Raw genomic sequence first — 23,777 nt, forward strand, 5'->3', positions numbered from 1 at the left:
AATAAATACATCATGTTTATATCCTGTTTGTGTATTCTGGTTCGTACTGATATTCCCACGTATAGTGATAACAGATATATTTGTGAGACGATGCATACTGAAGAGAAAAATGTAATCAATTTATGACATCTCTTCATTTTTAGATGGGGGAGTAAATATGATCTTTCCCTGGTGTACTGCCGGTTGCATTTAATTTTTCCGCAGCATACAGATGTTTTACTAGTAACAAATAACAAAGAAAGGAGACGATTTTCTGACAAGAAATAGGTAAGACCCTTCGTGTGAGGTTGGATCCTTTTTCACCTGATAGGGTACATCACGAACATTTTCGAGAAGAGAAGGCCATAATGAAACGTGATAGGCCCCTGCCTAATTCCAGACACTGAAGCTTCCCGTCCGTGCGGCGCTGGCTTCTATATGGTACAGGTTGCTGGATAACCGAGCAAGGCACTGGGACAGTGGCGGGGGGCAGAGGGGGCGGTCGCCCACCCAAAAAAAATGTTGGGGCATCGCCCCCTAAATCATACTGAAACCATTTGTATCAGAAAACCTCTCTCCTCAAAATGCAAGAAATATCTTTTCAGAGGGTCTAGATTTCAGATTTCGCCCCTCATGCAAAATTACGTACCGCCGCCTCGGTCGGTTCAGAAAAGTTGTAATCCACCGTGACTTTTCACAATGTCATTGTCCTCCAATTACATACATTATCTGTATTATAATTCTTAGTCCACTTTACCCACATTCGGTTCCATGAGTGAACAGAAAGCATCGTAGATATCATCTGTCATTCCGTCATTTCCAGTGGATTTACTTTCATTCATGATTGTTAACGCAATTACCCATCCCCTAAGCACGCCCTGACCCTCACAGGCACCTTGTTTCTTTCTGATCAAGTCAGGCGGTTTGATTGTTGTTTAAAAAAAACATGTTTAAAAAAAGCAATACTAGCATCACGACATTTGAACTGCAGGGAATGTGTCGGTGTAAGACAGGATCCCTTTAACCCGAATAGCGTCTAGATACACCGGGTTTTGACCACATTGTAGATTTCTTAGATGGACCGGAGACTCGAATGATCTCCATAAGATTTATGAATACAAGTTTTGATATTTGGGTCTACATGATTTTGGACTGAGACTTAGAAAGCAAATTGCTATTGCCTAAGTTGACGTGACTCGGAGTACGTATTGACTCCTAACATCAGGTCGATTAAAAAAAACAGTTTGTAGACCAAATAAAAAATTGTGTTGCGGTTCCTATTTAAAACACGCGCTTCAAAAATAGAGAAGGAAAATCTAATTTTCGAAAAAAATAATTATATTTTCTTGATATAAGGAATGTTTTTTATCGTTATTATAAATAATGGTTAAAGTTTATTGCATTACTTAGTTTGACAAAGTTTTGAAACTCAGATGTAAAATCTCGTTAAAAGACTGGCACAATAGTTTGCCACCCCTTTCTCGAATATGGCCAAAAAAACTTTCGGGCTAGGCAGTAAAACTAGGGTAGGCCGGGTTATAGAAACAATATAATTTTTTCACCGAGAAAGTCGACAGGTAAAGTCAGAGTATACGTTTTCCATGCCATCACTATGGAAACCGGTTGATTCACAAAAATCAAAACCAGAGAACCCTACGCTCAAGTAAGAAACATACTAGTACACTTGCCGTATCTAGGATTCATCAAAAGAATTATGGTGACCGATCATTCGCTCATTTCTCGCCATCTTTATGGAATCAATTACCAAATGACATCTGTTATGCACTAAATGTTTTTGTTTAGTTTAACATATTTTTCGTGCCAGGCGACAGTTCCAGACATTGAATGTCACTGTTGACTCTCCTGACTTTTTATTGTATGTGCAAATTGCAAGTGCTAGTGCTGACATATAGTGCATTTTTGCCACAGAAGTCATATTCATGTTTGTGACTACATGACAGGGATGTGCGGTCATCTTCCTACCAAATGGCAATTTGAATGCGCTATCCTGGGGTCAACCAGGTTCGGTCGAACACAAGCGGACCTTAACCAAGGTTGCCTCAAAGTCGCATTCGTTAGTGAATGAATCTCGGCCAGTTATGCACCAAATGTTAACATCTTCAAATCCAAATTCAAATCTTACCTGTTTCAGCAAGCTTATCTGTGAAACTAAGCATCATTGAGCATCAGTGCGATGGATACTGGGCTTTATATAAACTTGTATTTATTATTATTTAAATGTGCCACAGACGGAAATAAGCATGCTCTGTTCATATATTTATATAACTTATATTTGTGCTTACTCATATTATTTAGGATTTTATTCAGTCAAAATAAAGTCAGTTGTATAAACAAAATAACGGTCGATAGATACTAGTATATCGCGGACACGATACGATATTTCAGGTATGTGACCGATGAGGGCGCTCAATCTAAATCGTCAGTAAGAAACTCCGTGATTGGAAAACGATGAGTCGCTACCGAAATGTTGGAATTTCCTCTGTTTATGGAAAGTTAACAGAATACTTCACAGTATTCTCCCGAATATACGTAATTTTAGGGAACACTTGGCGTAGTCTAAAATCTTACCATTTATAAAAAAACGTTTTTTTTTAAAGGCTCGGTATTTACAACACGTTGTAGCAAAGTCCTGTCTTCTAGATTACGAGCGACGCCCATTGGATATGTGGACTGCAACATGCAGTATTATACAATACGCATTATGAGAAATAGTGTTTTTACTGTAAACAACCGTTCATGAAGAGCAAGCTGCTATGGAACGCCGGTCAAAGAGCCGGTGAAAACAGCTAAAGTCCGAGTCGAGAAAACAGCACAAACTCAACCATGAGACAGTCCTGAACAACCAAATTTTATATGTTATACATGTTCAGTGTATTTCTTGAGAGTTTTCGACTGCTGTTTCACTCACCGAGGCCCCATTTTTCTTCCCAGAGTTCCTCATTGCGGCTAGAATAATCATATATTCGTAGAACTCTGCGCGGGAGATTGCCGAGGCCCGTCACAGATCGATGCTTCAAAATCACCTTATGTCTGCTACACATCACTGCATGGAATGTTAGCTTTATAAGTTGATTGTGTTGATTCAACAACCATATATATATATTAGTTGCCACAAATTAATGGTAATTCCAGATTCACGTACACGTGACCTACTCTGACCCTGGCTCATTGGTCATCATTTCTAGAATGAACGTTAAGCCTATGGCGACTAAGAGATCACGTGACACAAGGTAATACATCCTGAGAGGCAGCTATATTAAAGCAGAATACATCGATATGCAAACCATATTTACATATGAGCGGACGAGCTGACTGCACCACATAACTTGGACTCTCAGTTATATTCGGGTAGAAGTTTCCCGTTGACGTCCCGTTTCATAATGACGTTGGTGTGTGTGTGCATGTACTTTCTAATTCTTCCAAGCATTGGCGATTCTCAACCGAGCAGCAGTCCCATCGGGGACGCCCATGGGGTGAGTACTTCCTGTTATTTATAACGTCACGGTAGTAACCACCAATTCCAGTTATAATATGGATAATATTAATATTGATAAAAAAATGGAAACTATATTTGAATTAAAAGTTCTTCACATAGTAACATCAGAAAGTTTTTATCTAAATATTCTTACGAATTCTTCAGCTTCCACGCAGTATGAATTAAGGGTACGTACCAGTAATTTCAAGCGCATGCGCATTGGCGTTCTTTATATTAATAATAATTCCAACTATTTTATTGTATCTACCAATAGATATTCAATACTAAACTTGTGTTAACGGGAATGTTTCGATAGGAAGGAATTCCGAAAAAGCAAAACATATTTATTTAAGTCGAAAAGTCGTGCGCTTTTTGATTCTTTTTATAAATTGAACGTTTTTTTCTTTCTCGGAATATTTCGTTTTTTTTATCGAAATATTCCTAGAATGATTCTGCCAGATTGTTATGTATACTGGTTATCCGTCTTATTTCTAAGCACGTCCATGTCTTACATATTATCCTTCTATTAGGATTCAACACATATTTGTAATTATAATTAACAGCTCAATCGTACCCTGCTGTTTTCTGGTTTTTAATACCTCAGTAATTTCCTCCACTTTGTTGTCATAATAACTCTACAATCACGTGACCCGTATGTGTTACTCTAGCATTATGGATTCAAAACATCACAAACACGGCACATGCAGTAACAAAGTCACTGACCCGGGTTGCAGACATTCTTGTCAGAATGTGATTAAACGCACATTCCTATTATTAGTGCATTTTCAGCTCGTCTGCTATTCAATAGTCAAAGACAAACTAAATATAATTTTGACGGTTTTCTGTGTTCAAATAGTGAGGATGACACCGCACATAAAGTAAGATATATCGTAAAATTAAATATATATATATATAAGCAAAATATAGCAGGATTTGATTGATAAATGCGCATAGTACCTGACACGTGATACGTGACGTGACGCATGCGCACACACATTATCCCTTTTAAGTACTTGTAACTAGCATTTTCACTAAATTACGTGGCAACGGATTTGGTTCAAATGTACGCATTGATGAATCTAATGAATGCGATGTTTTTTTCCCTTCAAACCCACATGATTTTAATGATGCTTAAAACTATATTTACGGCTGTTGTCGTAAAAACGTGGTTATGACGAATCGTGTACAGGTAAATGTAAACCTAGCAGAACAACTTTTACTTCAGCACTGTCACGCCAGAATTGAATTCATTTAATGGTCACTCAAAATGTCAAAGAGTTGACCCGCTCGGCATGATAAACTGGCTAATTGTTTTGCTAATACCCGTTGCTGCAATTTGAAGGAACATATTCGGCAGATTTTGATATTTTTCATACTGAATTTGAATTTTGAAATTTGAACTAAATAACCCATTTTTCGAATCTTTCGATTGAACGTGTATAACATATGGCCCTGTATCATTACACTGCCAGGAAATACTTTCAGGGACGTACCTGAAATTCAGCGGAGCGATACCTGTTTGTTTGTTTGTTGGTTGGTTGGTTTATCACACAGTTCATCATTCCACCCAAGTGTCAAACAGCAAGAAGAGATATTGTTGTTATACTATCATGAACACTGGCGGATCCAACAATTCGGTGGGGGGGGGGGTGCGTTCCTATTGACGTGGGCTGGGTTTGTCAATTGTTTTTTTTTTTTTTTTTTGCAGACTGGAAGGGGGGCGCCTGGTACGCCTTCCCCTTGATGAAATAAAATTGTACGGTGTAAAACTACTAGTAATTGATTTCAGTAACAGGTGAATGGTCACTTGGTCAGTTTGTGGAACGACTACTTTGTTGCAACAGCGACGCTAGGTGGCACTGTTTGCAGTAATGCGTATCTCGTTTCAAATGAATGCGTCAAGTTCTCACAATGACAGTTCACAATGCTAAAACATCAACATAAGTTGAAGAATTGTGGTCGTCGCGCCACGCATGCGCGAGATATGGATCTCATATGAGCAAAGTTGGCGACTTTGACTGTTGTGCAGACCAACGAGTACAAAGTGAGACGTTAGCAGGCTAATTTTTTAGGTAGTTGCAAGGTACCGAAGGAGTCACTGACGGTAATTAGTGCAAGTCGCGCCCAGCTCAACCTCGTACTTGTGATTTCCACTAGAAGAGCGTATTGGATTATGGGAAAATCAGTCAACACAAACGACCGCACAACGACCACCGCTCTAAATTAGTCGATTTTCACAATATACATATTGTTGTTTGTCACTGCATGTTGAGAACTAAAGTAGGTTATGATTTATCGTAAACAAAAAAAAATGCTTCCAGTTTGCGTCACACAGTATTCAATCTATGAAAAATGTGCAATGGATTGTTATCGTACGTACCAAAATAAAAAAATCAGCGCACGTGCGCATTAGAAAATGTCATTGTTTCATAGAACGAATACTAGTTCACGTGTGTGCCGCGATTGAAGAACGGCCTTTGTAGTAAATCATACTATTGTATTTTTCAGCTTACCAACCAAAAATATTACAAATTACATTTTCACATCCATATTCCATTTTTGATCAAGATCTGTTTTAATCGTTGAAGAATTGTAAATCTATCTACGGATACGCATTTCATTTTTCGTATATATTGTTCTTGTATTTCATGTAGGTATGCTCCCAGTGTCAGCACAGCAGCACGTGTGAAGCAGACTGTGGTGATCCCAGGGGATACATCTGTAAATGCCCGTTGTTTCTGACGGGAATAACATGTGATCGGGGTAGGTAACGCGTACAATACACGTACGTCATTTTGTTTGCTGCGTTTCGGTGTCATGCGAAAATTCTGTCAGAGTACGTCATTAGATCTTCCATCTTTTTCAAACCTCGTTCGTGCGTAATACGTCGTGTTATAATCACTGAACTACTCCAAACATCTTTCCGTAATACCACGACCTGGAAAGATGAATGTTTCGAGTAACACGTGTTTTGTCGCGTGATCACGAAGAGCAGACATCCAACCATATATCACGTATTCGAGTAGTACATTTGTACTCGTACTATGATTTCCCAGTCAAACCGATTTACAGTCTCATCATCCATCGGCAATAACCTAAATAAATGTTTTATGTCTGTTCTGCCGTCTTCGCGAATTGGTAATTAATTGACGATCTGTATAATCTGTCAGGATTTGTGCCTGACAGTTGTGACGTCATCAATGCGATTTGATTGCCCTACTCTCCGAAGATTCATAGCTATCGACAGGGGTGTAATCTTGCTTCAAGCGAAGCGTTAAATCCCAGCAATAAGGAATGTACACATTCAAGCGGACATGAATTAAGTTTTCCAATGTGCACGTCAGTGTCAATTAAATTAAATAGGTTTCTACGCATGATCGTGGCTGTTATGAAAGGGGGAGGGGGTATTGCGGTTTCTCTGAATATATCCGGACTTGTCGTTATGACACTATTACAGAGGCTAAGGTTGGTCGTGGATTAAAATGTGGATAGCCCGGTCAGGAGAATATATGTCTGTGAACGAGCGCTTGGTAGTCGTTTGTATCTTCTAGTTTTTTTCTCAGATTTGTATTTTCAATTATAACAATTCAGTGTCATTAGTGTAGTGTCTATTGGTAACAGCTATCGCCGAAATGTGGACACTGACAGCAAAGCATATACGCTATATGCCGGCGTTGTATACTTGCAAGTGAAAAAAGATGATCTCGGGGTTGCGTCCAGATTTCCAGAGGGCGCCATCTATTGAAATCCACTTTTGTCAAGCAATCTTCAGGCACAAGATTACAACTTACGTTGATAACAACTTACGTAAATACGCTGCCATGTTGATTTTATGTGACATTTCCTCTAATAGTGTTCTTCATAATTTTCCACGGTCCCCACCATAATGTCGATTTCAACAAAATGGCGACTACTCGACCTTTAGTTTTCGCATCTCATTGTATGTGATATAGCTTATGCAGGGTCACTTTGTCCATGCAATTATATGTAATACAATATTTCGGTAAGTTTTATGTGGTTAAATTTAAACAGTAAACAATTCAGAATTACAGCTATTGGCGCTTTAAAAGAAACACTGCCCTGTCTACTTAATAAGTAATCGGAGAACCATAACGGTGATCGTAAAACTACTATCAGAGAACGAGGATGAAAGGTTATGAATTATATGACGTACTGGGATAACGAACTAGCACCGACTCCGCTAGAGTAAACCAAAGACAATATAGAATACTTTTTACACGTCAAAATGTGTCACCATTCGCAAAATAAACCATCATAATTATTTCCACAAGCTTTGCAGTCAGTAGGAGTTAGTATTTACATGCTTCGAAAGTAAGAAGGACATTTTTCTTGAAATATACATGATGTTGGCGGGGATTCTATGGCGACCAGAAGATTAAGAGAAGAAGAGCTTATTTTATCAACATTTTACATATTTACAGAAAACATGATGCATGATCAACGGTTATTTTACAGGAATGTAGTACTTTATTGAACGGATTAATAGGAAATTTCCGGTCATGGTCAAATTGAGAGTAGTCAATAATTGAAAGATTGCAACAATCCTCTAAATCAGCAAGCCTGGTAATAAATCACCATAGGTCCACGCAGCGTTCATAATGAATTGTTGATTAATGCCTGGTGCTCTATAAGCATTATTTTGATTTTATGAGAATCATTTTATTTGTTTTCCATGCTCTCTAGGTGTTTCGAAAACCGCGGGGCGTGTGGAATTGCAAACTAATAAAAAAACAAAACAAGTGAGACACACTTTTTCCCATAAATTACGCCCTCTGGCGTCAATAGTATTTTGTGAGAGATATTATAACATTTTATAGGGCGGTGGTCGTCGCGCCGCGTCCTGTTCGATATGGGACTCGTAGCGACGTATACAACGCGTGTAAAATACATTGTTTATTTACATGAAATTCGAACACGCGCTGCGCGACGACTACCGCCCTTTAAAATGTTATACATGTAATATCTCTCACAAAATACTATTGACGCTAGAGGGCGTTTTTTCTTTTTTTTAAAAAGGCAAGCATTGTTTATTAATTTGCTGGGCCCATGATAATTAATCTTTTTCTTTTGTAGCCTACATCCGGGACTGTCAAGATATATTTGACATCGGAGTTACTCAAAGCGGTGTATTTTACATCCAACCAGACGATGCCACGTCACCTTACCAAATATGGTGCGAAATGGATACCTCTATTGGAGTTGACGGAGGTGGATGGGCGGTGATTCAAAGACGCTTTAATGGGTCCGTCGATTTCTTTCAGTCTTGGTTACTTTATAAAGACGGCTTTGGAAATATCAGTGGTGAATATTGGCTTGGAAATGAGAAAATTCACGCACTTACATCACTCAAGTCGTACAAACTTCGCATTGACATGACGACGTGGGACGACGTTGATTACACAATCACGTACGATCACTTTTCTGTTGGAGATGAAGTGTCTAATTATCGCATTGCCATCGGAGCTAAGGTGTCTGGCAACATCATAGACTCCTTAGGATATCACGATGGAGTGCCGTTTAGTGCCATGGATGTTGATAACGACAACAACATAGGAGTGAACTGCGCCGATTATTGCCGTGGCGGATGGTGGTACACTCAGTCAGGACTGCTGAATTGTTTTCAAAGTAACTTAAACTCAGAATACGATGTCGGTGGACTGCGGTGTGAGGATGAAGAAGGTATTGTCTATTACACGACATCGCCGCCATCGCCGCCAGAATGGATCTGTTTACGAATCGTCACTTTAAAACTGAAACCATAAAATGAATAATAGATATTGAATAGTGATATGCCGCATTCAAGATGGCGGCCCCCATATAGTAAATATCGCATTTATTTTATTATCACGTAAGAGCCAGCTGACTGTGCTCGCAGTTTATCAGACCAACATTACAATATACTTTCACGGTTTTATAATATAACACACGTCTTCACAAATACGACCGACAATTTGCATTACCGAACAATTTGTTGATGAAATATGAATTACAATAATACATATAGGGTAATTGATTTTAATTTCTTTTTAAATAGTAGTATTTAGTGTTACTGAAAACGTCCGTATAAGTGGTTTGGAATGCGAGGTTAATAACTGTATGGATGTATGCATAATAATTGGCTAATTTACATATTAATATGCTGACTACGTAGTTTATATACACGCGGTCACAGGGATAGGGAGACTATGACGCAGTAGATACATTTATTGTTGTATTCGGCTGAATAAGTATTTGCTTCAATTCACACTTCAAGTTTAAATAATTAAATCTTGCATACTAAATATATATCGATCAAATTAGTTTTTTTCTTATTGACACGGGTGCGTAGTGATAACCCAATCGTTGAAATGATTCTAGCATTTATTAAATTTTCAAAGATTGTATTAATATCAGAGTTGGGCATCCAAGGGTAATTTTAGGAATCAATAAATATGAACAAGAAAATGCGCTCGTAGTTTTAAACGAAGTACGTGTATTTTAATACTCTCACCACTGGTGGCGTTCTGTTGCAGCACAGTCCCCTAGTCACTGTTGAGGGACTATGGTTGCAGGGACGGAATCAGTGTGTTAGGCTAGATCGCCCACCTTTACAGGTGACGCCATTGCTGAATTGCATTATGACGTTTTTTAATGGCCCTGAATCCGCCAATGAACCTTGCAGTTTTCAGTCGCCAGAGGGCGTGACTTATAAGAAGGACAGACAATAAGGCCAACTTTTTTAGTATTGGTGTACAATTCTGATTTTTTATAAGTAAACTTAATTATGAGTTGCCGAAATTTTAAAATGTTGTTTTGGTAGCTCCTAGACTGGTAGTGTACTAGTAATTCATAGTGCGTATTTACCTAATTATTCGATTACACATGTAATTCATTCGACTACCCACTGTCTGTCGTCACTTATTATCGAACACAAATCTTGAAGAATATTTGGTCTGCATCTGTTTAACTCCAGATGTATAATAGAATTAGTTGTTCTAGGTTTAACAAATTTTTCTTGTCCTCAGCAGATATTTACACCGTTTTGTAATACATGTACATATCTAGGTAAATAGATATGTTGATATATGTAGCGCCCTCTATCATTCTAACACACCGATGATTTTGTTTTTATGCACTACTTACCCTGTATGTGCAAGTCCTGTAGCGCCAATCGGATTTCTGAATCATTATACTATGGACTTGAAAAATGTATTGGTAGGTGATAATGAATAACTGAAGGTAATGACATTCTTTAATGACAGGTGACCGGGTCACTAAACATGGGGGCAACCATTTTAACTTTAAACAGTTTTACTTTCATTTAAAAGAATCAAAATTGTATTCTAGAGACATGTATTAGATTTAAACCTTTGTTCAATTGGCCATGTCAGCGACGATTCTACAGTAGGCCATTCTCCTTCCCAGAGATCCTTGCGGCCGGAACACTGAAAGTAGAAATAGAACAAGGAGATTGATAGTTGACGGGACTGGTGGATCTCAAACACGTAGCTAGGGAGTCATTCTTATTTTGTTTGATGGCTTAGAAGGTACTACTATTTCAATATGGTGGCTACCTCATTACAGTTGAGTTGTCATTCAGTCCTGCATGTTGAGAGAAGTTGATCGTTTCGAGGTAAGTATTGATGATTGACGATAAGCACTCGCTCATTGCAGCTAACCTGCCTGTATTGTGTATAACGGAAATGGTGGCTTGAATGCGTTGATAAAATGAACTCCAGGAATGGTCTGGCCCCGGGTCTGGCTTGATCGGGGCTTGGTAGCGTGCGTCGCACCGTGTCGGCGCGTCATCTGTTTATCACATTATCTCGTGTCGGTGAGCATTCGTTCTAAACAGTCGTACATTTCCAAACAGCGGAAGATTGACAGTTTAATAAACACCGCCATCCATCATTAAGCAGTGCTCTTGCTTTACACGTGTATGTCAATATTGCACTGGCAATATCCGCATGCTTTCGATGGCCAGTTTCTTGAAAGACTTGCTTACACGTCGTCAGCTGTTGGTGTGAATGGGGTGGGTACGGTGAGAATCCCGGGTGGGAATACAACTCGCCTTACGACAGCTCTTTCCGTTGTTAGCCCCATGCCGTAATTAAGGGAGTTAACATGATGATTACGTTTTTGAATTATTTTTCAACCTGTAGTGAAATGGCAACATGCAAAATTGTTATCATTCTGTTAGTCCATGAGGGGCGTAACCTCCACAACACTTTCACATTGTTTTTGTGCAGAACAAGATTTCACGATTTTAAGATGCTTTGCCTCTAATTTGCATAATTTGATCAACATCATATATAATCTACAATTTTATATCTTATATTTTCACACACACAATCAACATATGATACATTAAAAATGGGCTTAATGTGTAGAGTAGGAAAAAAAATGGCATTGGTCCTGAATTTTTTTAATTTCACAGATTTTAATGTCAAAAATTATAAATTTTTGAAGATCTTTTCAAATTGAAATTTATGATTTAATGAGATACATGTTTTTAATGTTGAATACAAAACCGAAATAATGCAAATTTGTTGAGATGTATGAATTTTAGTAATTTGCTCCTCCCCTGATTCAGTATTTGCTTTTTGGTATTTTTAATACTCTTTCACATAAAATAAAATACTATACCAAATTGAAACCAAAATATAAGCATGTGGTATATCATGTTCAAGAGCTCAATGTGTAGAGTGTGACTGAATTATCAAATCTGACATTGGTCAGATTTTAATAAAACATTTTAATTTTAATTACTTTATATTCACTTGGAATTAATTTTCGCTGAAAGAATGATTAAGTGAAAATAAAATCCAGTGAATATACCTGGTTTTCTATATTTTACATTCAACTCGCCAAAAATCAGTGAAAATTAATTCCATACAAAACACCCAAAAGTCTTTTCAGCGAAAATTAATTCCAGCTAAAATAAAGTATTTTACAGTACATGTATTATGTGAGTGTTAGAAATGGTGAAACCAGGCTTACCACTTAACAAACAAGGATGACGGAATCCAGCACAGATCGATAATAATAGGTTTAAATTAATACAAATCCTAGAAAATTGGAGAAACTGCACACGGCATACCCATGGTGAAAGAGAACACAGTAGTGTCAACAAAATTAGCATACAGGGCACACAAAATGATAATATCACGTGCCTAAGATAAAATAATAATTTAATTAATGAGAATTTGCAACAAGTATTGGTAATTAGACCAAATACTAATTAAAAAGTTTAGTTAGCGACTTGTGTATAAGTATGGGCAAAATATTAACGTACCAAACACGTAATATGTGTGAATGTATGTAATATATTATCCACTAGACTTGTCTAGGTGTGGCAATTTTATAACCTTTTTGATATGCAGTGATGGTATGAAACTTGGGAGTGGAAAACTTTCAGGAAAGTACACGTGTGCTTGTCAGGTCACGCATGGGTTATAGTTGCGTAGAACAAGTTGGATCAAAAGCTGCCGTCTCATTGGTTGGTAACTTACAATTCATGCTACCATTAGCATATTTATCCCCTCACTAAAGCGATGACAAATATAGAGGGCGCTGGCAGAACAGACCAGTCTTGGAAAGTTCATTTTCAGTAATCATATAAAATAAGATTGCCATGACTTGGCAGGACTAATTATCCATCTCAGTGTACACAATAAATTAATAGTATGAAAGTAACATGAGGTTAATACGAGGATACTGCAAAGTATGCAAGAAGACAGTACAGCAGAAGTATTGACCGATGCGCAGCAGAAGTTGATGTGACGTCGTACTGTCCGAGTGCATACTTTGAGGTATAACCTTATTATTATACATCTTTTCCTTCCAAGGATACATCATGGGAATGCTGAAATCCAAAAAGTTTAAAACAGAATCAGGGAACTTTTTTATGTGGAGTCCGGTCAAACCCTGGGGGGCTGCCATGTTTGTTTTTATTATTAAAGGATGCTAACGTGCGTAATCATTCCATATTTGGAATTTGCATTTTCTTATATAGGATGAAAATACGCTGTAAAATATCGCATAGTTACGACACGCTGTAACTTATAGCATCACGGTGACAGATGTATAATGATTAACAATTACATGTACTAGTCAAAACGAAATTGACATACAAGAGGTAGTCAGACAGTGCTGCCTATCAGTGTGTCAGTATCATCTGTTCGTTTGAGTTCCAATATTCCATCTACCATTCACCTAATATCGTGAGTAATATCGTAAAATTGCAATTTGACCATTAATACTTTTATGATGTTCCCTCATGTACAAAGTGTTATTGTATTTATTAGAAGTGCAGAAACCATTAATTGCCTTAATTGTGTACTGGATCATTAAAATATGACTTACTTTAACCTTTTTCAGAAGATTGGGACAAGAATAGCCAAATCTTTTGAGTAAAAACTGAAAAATGCTCAAAATTTCATTTCCAGAAATATTAAGAGAATATATGAAAAAAGTGCTGACAAATTTGGTGAGAAAGTCTGGTGGTGAATAGGTTATCTGTCATTTTATGGGAGGTATTTGGACATGTGTTGTAAATGACAAATCATTCCATGCTGTAAATTAATATATGATGTCTTCACAGCTTAAAAATAACAGACAAGTATTCACTATTTAAATTTACAATATAAACAAAATGAAGCAGAGATTATCTGTATACTGTGACTTATTTTCGATAAACATATTACTGAAACAATTAGCAACACAAATAAATGATTCTATAGTACCTGGAGTATCTTAAAATGTTGGAGACCAAAACAATTCTATTTTCTTTAATAGTATTACCTAAATAGCTATATATTTTGTTGCTATATATTAGTTACTTTATTCTGTAATGTTTCAAATTGGCTGTTTTGTGCATATCACCCTGATAATTTCGTTATTAGTTTTACATATTCTGTTTTCATAACGATATTATATCTTTCTAGGGGCTTTCCTATGCGCTTTCCCCTTCTCAACTTCCCTAGCTTCAAGTTCTCTCAGAATTTTTTATTTTAATTATTATCACAACTATATTTTCATTTCTTTAATTGTCTATGATGAAAACAAACATTAGATTTCGTTATGAACAATTTTGAAAACAAACCGTTTTTAAATTTTCATGATATTGTAATATAACAATATGGAATAAAATAGTCCTTTGATGTATAATTTTATTTCATAATTTCTGTTGAGAGAGTTGAACATTTAATACCCTATTATAGTTAAGATAAGTGTTTAACCTAATTTTCAAATCTGAGGTGGACTATTTAAATGTTTATATTTTTTGAAATTATTAAGAAAATAATGGCAAACCTGAAATACAAAAAAAACAATGGAATAAGAAACTATTGACCCATGGGGGTCAGTTTGTACCTTGGTATGCATATTTCAATAACCAACCTGTTTTTTTGGAATCGTCTTTGCGTAAAAAAACGCACATTGTGTTCAGTACAGTGTACCGTAAATAAATTGCCCTTTTAAGTAACTAGCATGCTCCATTGCTCTGTTTATGCTATTCCTAATAAGAAATTTGGCTCACTGAATTTCAGTGTGTGGACAACTTTTTTAGATTTTTTTCCTTCTACCAACAAATTACAATATATTCTAACCATGTGGGGGGCAGCATATCTGCAGTCTCCAGACAATTACAGTAAAAGTCCCCATGGCAGCCAGACATGCTTGTTATATATACCGGTAGTTTGGTTTCACAATACCAGACTTAATGAAATAAACACTCCTTGAAAACAAATAATAAGGTATGTGATGCCCAAGGAATGCGTAAAATACTCGGTTTGTGTGATCAACAGCAGAATTGAGACTACTACTACTCCATTCTCCAAGCGAAAAATTATTATTACCGTTGTGTGCTTTTTTGGCATCTCGAATCAGTCTCTGCATGACATTTTACACACAAATACATCATTTTATTCATAGTTTAGTATTTGGACAACACAGATCTGATTGTATAAAACAATACGAAGTAAATGTTCAGCAACTGTCATTAAAATCCATAGAAATATTGCTAAACACAAAGGAGTATCTCTACTCGTGCGTACAATGTCGTAAGGTGCCGTACCTCCTCTTTTTTTTCAATGTGTCAAATGGATTAATATGATTAGAAATGTACAGTGAAATATTAAATGCCATTTTAGCTAATTTTACACAAATCATGAATTAACAGAAACTTAATTAAGATAAAGGGCCAACAATCTTCTTGTGAGAATTTACTTAATTTTAATTTGATATTTTGAATTAGCAAATTTATATAATTACATTTTGTACAATTCATCACCATGCAGTACAATAATCAATTATCTGGATTATTAATTGCATAATATTATGGTTATTGAAAATATGAATTATTAAAAATGACATAAATTATTCAAATTTTTACAGCAAATAACATTTCTGTAAATTTATGAGATGTAAGAGTTTAGCCTTTTCACCACTAGTTCCCTTTTTTCATCACAAATTAACAAAATTGTCCTGTTTATAGTCTGCACTTTCCCTCAGAAGATTGGGATAAAAATAGCCAAATTTGTTCTGTAAAAACTGAAAATTGACTCAAATTTTGTCTGTTGGCTCCAAAATTGAATAGGGTTCATTTCCAGAAATATTGAAGAATGTACATGAAAAAAAGTGCAGAAATATTTGGGCGAGCTGGTGGTGAAAAGGTTAAAATGAGGAAAGCTATGAAACTTGTCTCACAAGAAAAACTCTGTGCAAAGGTACAGGCAATAGTATGAAGTATAATACGAACTGATAGAATGTATGTGAATCAAAACTCAGCAGACTGGAGTACAAATTAAAATACAGACAGATGTGCAAAGTAAAACCAGGGATGGTAAAAAAAAATTAATTAAAATTATGAAATAATAATATCTGACAACATAATGGTGACTGCTCATGCACACCGAGTGGTGTGGGAAAAGTAATAGTGATTGACTAATTATGTTCCAAAATAACACGATATTTAAACTTTCTTTACGTTTTACTCATTAGTCCTTCTATTTAGGTTTGAAAATACAGTGGCTATGGTCATAATTTTTATTAATTTATGATACCCCAAAATACTCAGCAAAGCTGGAAAATTATTCTTTATTTATATATGCTATATACATACTATGAATGAATATACTGTAAAACATGTCTTTTTCGCGAGCATGTCTTTTTAGCGAATTTAGCGAGACAACTAATTTGCTAATTTAAGATGTCGCTAATGACTTAATTTGTCACTTGACAGTTTTTCTTTGTTTTTATGGAGGTGAAAACTGCGCATTTGTTTTGGAACGCGACAGACAAGTATTGTGAAAATAGGAAATCAACAAAGACGAGAGATTCGCTAAATCAACATTTCGCTATTACGTCATTTTACCACAATTCGCTAAAATAGTATGTCGCATTAGTGACAAAGGAAACTAAATAGAATGTGTGAGTTGATCATTAATGGTTTATAATATTTGTTTTAATTGTTTTGCAATATTTATTGTTAATAAATTTAATGCTATAATAAGTATACTTTATTGAATTTTTTGTAAAATAATAATAAAATAATTTTTAAATTGTGCTAGTGCTGACACATAGTGCATTTGCCACAGAAGTCATATTCATGTTTGGGACTACATGACAGGGCTGTGCGGCCATCTTCCAATCAAATGGCAATTTAATCCTGATATCAATTAGGCTCGGTCTAACACAGGCACCTGCGAACCTTAACCAAGGTTCCCTCCAAAGTCGCATTCGTAAGTGAATGAATCTCAGCCAGTGTATTATTGTAAATTCCAAAATGTACAGAATTTTCTCAATATCATGTCTAAAAATCTGATAGGAATAAAAAAACACATCTGTACAAAGGTACAATATATAGGACTTATTGGAATCCATGTAAAACAATGTTAATGCACAAAATATGTATACATACATGAAATGTACATGTATATGGAACCTAGAATTCTGATGTTTAATCTATATTTATAGACAGTTTAACAGTGTATGTGTACTATGGGCAAGGTTTCAGTAGATGTGCTATGTTTTATGTGTACTGTGGGCAAGGTTTCAGTAGTTGTGCTATGTTTGTGTGTACTGTTGGCAAGGTTTCAGTAGTTGTGCTATGTTTTATGTGTACTGTGGGCAAGGTTTCAGTAGTTGTGCTATGTTTTAAGTGTACTATGGGCAAGGTTTCAGTAGATGTGCTATGTTTTATGTGTACTATGGGCAAGGTTTCAGTAGATGTGCTATGTTTTATGTGTACTGTGGGCAAGGTTTCAGTAGTTGTGCTATGTTTGTGTGTACTGTTGGCAAGGTTTCAGTAGTTGTGCTATGTTTTATGTGTACTGTGGGCAAGGTTTCAGTAGTTGTGCTATGTTTTATGTGTACTATGGGCAAGGTTTCAGTAGATGTGCTATGTTTTATGTGTACTGTGGGCAAGGTTTCAGTAGTTGTGCTATGTTTGTGTGTACTGTTGGCAAGGTTTCAGTAGTTGTGCTATGTTTTATGTGTACTGCAGGCAAGGTTTCAGTAGATGTGCTATGTTTTATGTGTACTGTGGGCAAGGTTGCAGTAGTTGTGCTATGTTTTATGTGTACTGTGGGCAAGGTTTCAGTAGATGTGTTATGTTTTATGTGTACTGTGGGCAAGGTTTCAGTAGTTATGCTATGTTTTATATGTGCTGTGGGCAAGGTTTCAGTAGATGTGCTATGTTTTATGTGTACTGTGGGCAAGGTTTCAGTAGTTGTGCTATGTTTGTGTGTACTGTGGGCAAGGTTTCAGTAGTTGTGCTATGTTTTATGTGTACTGTGGGCAAGGTTTCAGTAGATGTGTTATGTTTTATGTGTACTGTGGGCAAGGTTTCAGTAGTTATGCTATGTTTTATATGTGCTGTGGGCAAGGTTTCAGTAGATGTGTTATGTTTTATGTGTACTGTGGGCAAGGTTTCAGTAGTTATGCTATGTTTTATATGTGCTGTGGGCAAGGTTTCAGTAGATGTGCTATGTTTTATGTGTACTGCAGGCAAGGTTTCAGTAGATGTGCTATGTTTCATGTGTACTGTGGGCAAGGTTTCAGTAGTTATGCTATGTTTTATATGTACTGTGGGCAAGGTTTCAGTAGATGTGCTATGTTTTATGTGTACTGTGGGCAAGGTTTCAGTAGTTGTGCTATGTTTATGTGTACTGTGGGCAAGGTTTCAGTAGTTGTGCTATGTTTTATGTGTACTGCAGGCAAGGTTTCAGTAGATGTGCTATGTTTCATGTGTACTGTGGGCAAGGTTTCAGTAGTTATGCTATGTTTTATATGTACTGTAGGCAAGGTTTCAGTAGATGTGCTATGTTTTATGTGTACTGTGGGCAAGGTTTCAGTAGTTGTGCTATGTTTTATGTGTACTGTGGGCAAGGTTTCAGTAGACCACTAATTGAAGCTTCAAAATAACTGAAATAAAAATATGTTTGCACTGAAATGTGAATTTTTAAGCTTTGGTTTTTAGTACATTGAATTTCAGACAAAACTAAATAAATTTACAGTCTTGTGATTTCACCATATGTTTCATTTCAGTCACTCTATATTTACAGTGATGTTACAAAGTTGACGTGAGACATCCTGGAATACATACAATGATTTGACAGAAATGAAGTATGGTATGTGGTGCTTGACGCTTTCAACAATAACACCATCCATAGAACAATCTGAGTTGATATTGTTTTCATGGTTTCACAGGGTGCATTTTAAAATTAAAAATAGCATAAGCATTAATACTGTTCAAATTGGATAATCCCTCTCGTGTGTGCGTTTGTGTACAGAAGTCTTCCATATGGTGTAGTGGCAATCACATAGGGTTATGACTGCGACAGTAGAAGGAATTCCTGCTTATCACATAAATGCAGACTTCTGGACAGAAGTAAGTTGCAAATAAATCCTGCCTGTTGGCCACTCTGGTGTTTATTTATGTACTGTGTTACAAGTACTGTATTGGAGATTTATTTCTACTGGCCTGATCAGATCCAGCCATCTGTTTGCTTCAGGCATCCTGTGTAAATTGACTATATCGAATTTACCAAACACGTAAGTACAGAGGAACATCTATCTTTAAATTCCATATTTGTAGTATTTCATTTACCCACATACTGTTGTTAATTTTAATGGGTGGTTATTTTCACCTTTTCACCATCAGTTCTCTCTTTTCATCACAAATTCACAAAATAGTGCTGTTAATATTTTGCACTTTCCTTCAGACGATTGGGACAAAAATAGCTAAATTTTTTTGAATAAAAACTGAAAATTGACTCCAGAAATATTGAAGAATATATGAAAAAAAGTGCAGACAAATTTGCGCAAGAAAGGATAATCGCATCAAATTCACAAAAAAAACTGATATAATCTTAATTAATAAACAAAAAGCAGATCTTTTGCCTCAGCAATTTTAAATTAACTTAAGATAATTAAATAAGTAGTTGACTAATCAATTTCTGAAATTAAATTTTGCTTTTCATTGTTATTATTACTAGGGGAGTCGAGCCATTTTCCAAGGAAGATGTGATCACTTAAAAAAATAAACAAAAAAAAAGTTCATATGTACACACTTAGCATCCATGGTATTACCCAATAAGTAGATTACATCCCATCTTTCCCTCAACTTTCCCCCTACAACTAGTGGACTGTTCCAATTAAATTTTCATGCACAGGTTTTTATTGTGGAGACATTTATCTAATTTTTAATTATATGTTATTTCAGAAGGAGGAATGCCGTAATTTGAATTCATCTATCGTTTATAGATCTTGTGGTTTATAGAGCAGACCAAGGGATCAGACACCCACTGAAATATGTTTGTTTTCCCTTTGTGTTGTGGAATAAACTGGTCAAAATTTCTGTGAACCATGCAGGCATACCATATGGAATTATTTCAGTGAAGATTAAAGTTTTTTTATATTGTTCGAAAAATATTGTTGGAAGAAACGAGCCATGCGTTTTCAAATTACAAAGTTTTTTAGGCAGCGACTGTTGATTGTCTTTCTGGCATGTTTGTTTGCTGTTATTTGGATGTTTCTCACCTCCAATGTACTATGGGATGGGATGGCTGATGTTCCAGCTCCAAGGATGTCTGATTTACACGCTCCGTTTCCACCGTCACATCAACGAGTCATCATTCCAAACTACCAGAATCGTTTCCAGGAAGAAAATGAAGATGTGGACAAGTTTATTCCGGGTTTGGATGTGGGACAGGATTTTGATGGTTTTGAACCTAAGTATAATGATCAAGATGTGAACGTCGGTCAGGATTTAGACGTCCATGGAGACTTTGATAACCTTCATGATATATGGACGTTGGCCGCTGATTGGGTCAAATCTCGTGAGATCATTCCAGCGATAGCACCTGATCTTGGAACGGTTTTATACGCAATGGCGAACTCTAAGATAACGAAGGCCGATGTTGGTTATAAAGGTACGCAGCTGAAATTGCTGCTTAGTCTTGAGAATGACCAAATTGTCGTCTTCAAACCAATGAGGTAGGTTTATTACCAGTTTTAGAGTTTTAGGAAAGAATCATTGCTAAAATGGGTGAACATTGGGGAAAAGTCATGGCTAAAAGGGGTAGTCATTGGTAACTAGAAAAACTATGAAAAGTGTTATGTTTATTATTCAGAAAGTAGAGATCCTAGCATAAAAATACTGTAAAATACTTTATTTTAGCTGAAATTAATTTTGGCTAAAAATTGTGTGTTTTGTATGGAATTTATTTTCACTTATTTTTGACAAGTTGAATGTAAAGTATAGGAAAAAAGGTATACATGTATTCACTGGATTTTATTTTCACTGAATCATCCCATCAAAAATAATTCCAGGCAAAATTGAAGTATTTTACAGTAGTTCTTTTCTTAGGGTTAATTGCAAACACCGACTAACAGATGTGAGAGCTGCAGAGATGAAAGTAATAATCGACAAAACTTGCGAATTTGTAGTTTTTCAAGTTCTTGTCGTTATTAAAGCCAATTGCTATCAATATTCTTTCTTGGTTTGATATTGTTTAAACTAGAGAAATATCAGTAGAGTCCCATTCATGGGACATAACTGAATACAATGTTATCAAATACAATTGAACTGATTATAAAACAAAAGGGGTATAATGCAATAATCAGTATGCTACCATTATAAGGGACGACGTCAAAAGATCGATGTCGGATAAAAAACTTATTTCCTTTAGTTTGGGGGTGGGGGGTTTTGACCTCAAAAAGTTTCCATCCTACAAAAACGATTTTATTTTTTAATGAAGTCAAAAAAATCTTGGAGTATTTGTAGTTCGTTTTTTTTCTATCCAATCATGGACAGAAATAACCGAAAAGGGAAAAAAACAGAAAAATTGTTTGGTTCAAGTGTAAATCTGTGCGTCAAATTAGGTGCATTTGTAAAATCTTTTTACACCCACCCGACAACCAACGTCTATGCAATACTACTGTCCGATTATCAATTTGTATTTAATGGTGAATGTAGTCTGACGCCATGACCAATATTTATCAATTAAGTTTCAGTGGGGGGTAGGGGGGTTTGGAAAAAAAACTAAAGGAATTAAGTTTTTCATCCGACAACGATCTTTTGACGTCGTCCCTAACCACTGTGGTTACCCGGAAATTGAACTTAAAAACAAACTTTTTGATAGGCATACAATGTAGGAACAGTCTCCTTGTCCTGCAGAAAAGTCTGACACTGTAACAATGCAAATGACAAATTATGTTTAAGAATAAAATGTTTTATACTATTGAAAAAAAATAACAAACTCTGGTCATGTGACATGATGATGTACTGAAGGGGAACTAACCCCCCCCCCCCCCCCCCCCCGACTTGTGTCAATCAATCCTGCAACCAACCTCTCTACTGTAGGTGAACCCCAACAGTAATTTGAGGAGAAGGTAGCGATTCAAAGTGTGATGAATGGAGGTTCTGCTGTTGAGTGCTGGATGTCACCTTTGGACCAATAGTTGGTGATGACATAAGTGATTAGTTGTAAGGAGTTCTGGCTGGCTTGTGTGAAGCCTGTGAACCGTGCAGGCCCACACAGAGTCCATGAGGGAATCGACACGTTACAGATACACCCACGTGGCTGGCCGATACTAGTATAGAATCCAGACAGGTTGAGGGTCTCTATCGGAGTTTGTTCAACTGCAGAGCATGCACAGACTGCCAGTGCATTGATTGATTTATTACAAGAACCAAACCAACTAATCAGGGAAGGAAAAAAATGATTCGCAAGCCAATAGTGGATTGATGGAATCCCAATTAAATTTGTTTGATCTGCTCCTCGCTGAAAACAAATAAAATGACAACTGGAGCATGAAAACATCGACATAAATGTAAATTTTTGCCGGGTAGGCATGATAAGCACAAAAAAGGATACAAAGTAACGTAAGTGCAGGAATCATGTCCTAAAGCGTCATTCAATAACGGAGATATTTTGACAGATTACCAGCTGCATACAAGATTTGTAAACCATCCTGGGTGCTCAAATGAAAGCAATACATATTTTAAACTTGTTGGTCGAAATATTTGTCACCATGCTGTATGTAAAATAGAAGAGTATCGATTAAACAGCTCAGCCAAGATGTTCTATTTAATATGTAGATAGAATACCAATGCAAATAGTTCTGTAATGTATTCTGGGTAGCCCCTCCCCTCGAAAAATTTATATTCTTGTACATGTAGTCATGCTTTTGTGAACCAAAACCTGTTTGCTTAGTTCAGACAATATTAAACAATTATTGGTAATAATTGGCTAGCAATGACTTATTAAAATGAGTGTTGGTATATATATATGGTCTTTAAATATTAGGGAAGAGTCATTGATGACATGGGTGGGGGAAATACCGAAGGTGTGAATTTCAGGGATGAGTCATTCGAAAGAATGATGTGGGCATGTAGGTTGTATCGTAGTATTGAATCTGAACTTTAAAGACACGTTTTTTTTTTTTATACATAGGTACTCAAGAGATCATGTGATCAATGGTAATCCATACGCTGGTTACGACAGACACAATTCTGAAATTGCCGGATTTCATTTAGACAGGTAAGAAGTGTTTCTTTGTTTTCTGAAAAAAAAAACGTTATTCTGTTATAGTAAACTTCCAGAAATAATTTTGAAAAAAAAATTAGGTAAAAACTGTGCCTAAAATTTAATTGAGAAGATTTGTATGAAAATCGCAATTCCAGATTTATCTGAAAGTCAACTGAAACATGAGTGATGGTGTAGTGGTTAGCACATTCACCTTGCTTTAAGAAGGTTGTTGGTTTGATTCCCTAAGCAGACTGTTTACTCAGTCC

At 36.3% G+C, this 23,777-nt stretch overlaps 2 protein-coding genes across 3 annotated transcripts in view; both read left to right on the plus strand.

The window, feature by feature from the left end:
- The first annotated feature begins 3,380 nt into the window (after positions 1–3,380).
- LOC100373535 (fibrinogen-like protein A) lies at positions 3,381–9,258 on the plus strand. The gene is made up of 3 exons (XM_002739547.3): positions 3,381–3,473; positions 6,130–6,238; positions 8,570–9,258. The coding sequence occupies exons 1-3, from the start codon at positions 3,381–3,383 to the stop codon at positions 9,256–9,258; spliced, it is 891 nt and encodes a 296-aa protein (XP_002739593.1).
- Positions 9,259–11,000: 1,742 nt separating this feature from the next.
- Positions 11,001–23,777, plus strand: part of LOC100373383 (glycosaminoglycan xylosylkinase-like) — a 33,386-nt gene continuing 20,609 nt past the window's right edge. The window contains exons 1-4 of one of the 2 annotated variants that reach the window (XM_085491813.1): positions 11,001–11,108; positions 19,025–19,531; positions 20,202–20,974; positions 23,437–23,523. In XM_085491813.1, the coding sequence (XP_085347939.1) occupies positions 20,430–20,974; positions 23,437–23,523 (632 nt within the window). In that variant the 5' untranslated portion in view covers positions 11,001–11,108; positions 19,025–19,531; positions 20,202–20,429. The remainder of the gene's footprint in view (positions 11,109–19,024; positions 19,532–20,201; positions 20,975–23,436; positions 23,524–23,777) is intronic. The other variant, XM_085491814.1, reaches the window with a different exon arrangement.

Source organism: Saccoglossus kowalevskii, chromosome 17, assembly GCF_978046115.1.
Source record: "Saccoglossus kowalevskii chromosome 17, keSacKowa6.1, whole genome shotgun sequence".
Lineage (NCBI taxonomy): Eukaryota > Metazoa > Hemichordata > Enteropneusta > Harrimaniidae > Saccoglossus > Saccoglossus kowalevskii.